This window comes from Cyprinodon variegatus, unplaced genomic scaffold (assembly GCF_000732505.1).
Source record: "Cyprinodon variegatus isolate N-32 unplaced genomic scaffold, C_variegatus-1.0 Scaffold41, whole genome shotgun sequence".
Taxonomy (NCBI): domain Eukaryota; kingdom Metazoa; phylum Chordata; class Actinopteri; order Cyprinodontiformes; family Cyprinodontidae; genus Cyprinodon; species Cyprinodon variegatus.
The window spans coordinates 1,306,280-1,307,758 of NW_015150494.1; the positions used below are offsets into that span (position 1 = coordinate 1,306,280).

The 1,479-nt window shown below is 39.1% G+C and overlaps 1 protein-coding gene across 1 annotated transcript in view; it reads left to right on the plus strand.

Annotated features, from left to right (window-relative positions):
* The first annotated feature begins 381 nt into the window (after positions 1-381).
* The window catches only part of LOC107081795 (ankyrin repeat domain-containing protein 39-like), a 5,745-nt gene continuing 4,647 nt past the window's right edge, over positions 382-1,479 (plus strand). The window contains exons 1-2 of the mRNA XM_015370042.1: positions 382-730; positions 822-925. Coding sequence (XP_015225528.1) covers positions 640-730; positions 822-925 — 195 coding nt within the window. The 5' untranslated portion in view covers positions 382-639. The remainder of the gene's footprint in view (positions 731-821; positions 926-1,479) is intronic.

A 1,479-nucleotide genomic window follows, 5' to 3' on the forward strand; every position in this document is an offset into this window, starting at 1 on the left:
GAAACAGGACTACACTGGAAAACAGGCGAAAAAAGACATATAAGAACAAAAAGTAATTAACTGATGTCAATCTGATCTGTGGAGGCCCAAGGAGGGTTTTTGTGAAAAAAAAAAAAACTAAAATATATTTAAAAAATCCATTTTTTTTTTATCTGAAATGATATCCTCATAAAAATTCAATTAATCAATCAAATCAAATAATTGCCCCACGCTATATACAAAGTGAAGCACATTTTAGAATAAGCGGTAAAAACCGATAAAAAGTTGTAAAAATTCAAATGTCTTGAGATAAAAAAAACAAACCCACCCACCCATTAAACCGGCTGCCTCGCCGGTTTTAGAATGGTGCGCACCCACTCTGCAGCGCTAGCTCCGGCCATTCTGAGCTCCTTCGTTTTCTTTTAGACCAGTTTCTGTTCATGTACTTCAAACCGCCTTCTTTTTATCACATTACAGCAAAAGCCATCGTCTTCTGAAATGTTTTCGCACCCTTGATATTGCAGCTTGTTAAAAAGCCTCAGCCTATGGCGGGTTCTGTGTGTAGCCATGATGCATGACAGGAAAGTTGTAAACTGATGTTTTAAAGTTTATGCCTTTCTGAAGATCTAATATTAGAAAGCTGTCCCTCCAGTTACAGCTATGTCTGACAAACACCATTGTTCATGTTGCTCTCATCCAGTCTCCTCCCCAAGTGTTCTTCAGACTTTGGAGGAAATGGATTTTGAAAGAGGTTTGCTTTGCATATAGAAGATAATTCAACACATTTTATCCTCTGGCTTGTAGTTGCAGCCATAAAAGTAAAGTGTAATGAATTTCTGCAGGTATCTGGTCAGCTGCAATGGATGGAGACCTGCAGAGAGTGAGGCAGTTGCTTCAGAAGGGGACTGATGCAAACAGCAGAGATTCAGCTGGGTACACAGCTCTGGTGAGTCTGGAGATTTACCATTTACCTAGTATTACCAGGCAGTTGCCCAGGGCCCCAAGTTCCTGGGGGCCCCATAAAACTCTTTTTACATGTATGGTTAATACTATTACTTATTTGTGCACATTAATTATTTTTTTTGACAAAAAGAAAAGAAAAGAAGCAGAAAAGTATCGTGAAGTGAAAGATTTAAACTGGGAAACGGTTGAAAGTATGATAGGAAAACGAGTTGGATCATCAGAATCTGGCAGAGTGACATAAGCAAAAAGACAAACTATTAATTATGAGGACGAATTAGATTATTTCATTATGCTGGGTTAAAACAGACAGTTTGGAAATATTTTTGGGTTTTTTCTGGGGTGAGTCTTGTTTCCTGTTTCCTCATTAAACTCCTAAAGGGCAGATTAGACTTCTGCAACCGCACACATAAAAAGTCGCTTGGGTCTGGTCGTGAAGCATTTTTGCTGGTATGCTTTCTGTAACCTGACTCCGCCAGATGGATTTGCTCCGCATATCCATCTGGAAAACCTTCCGTTGAAGTAATTTTGGGAAGGGGC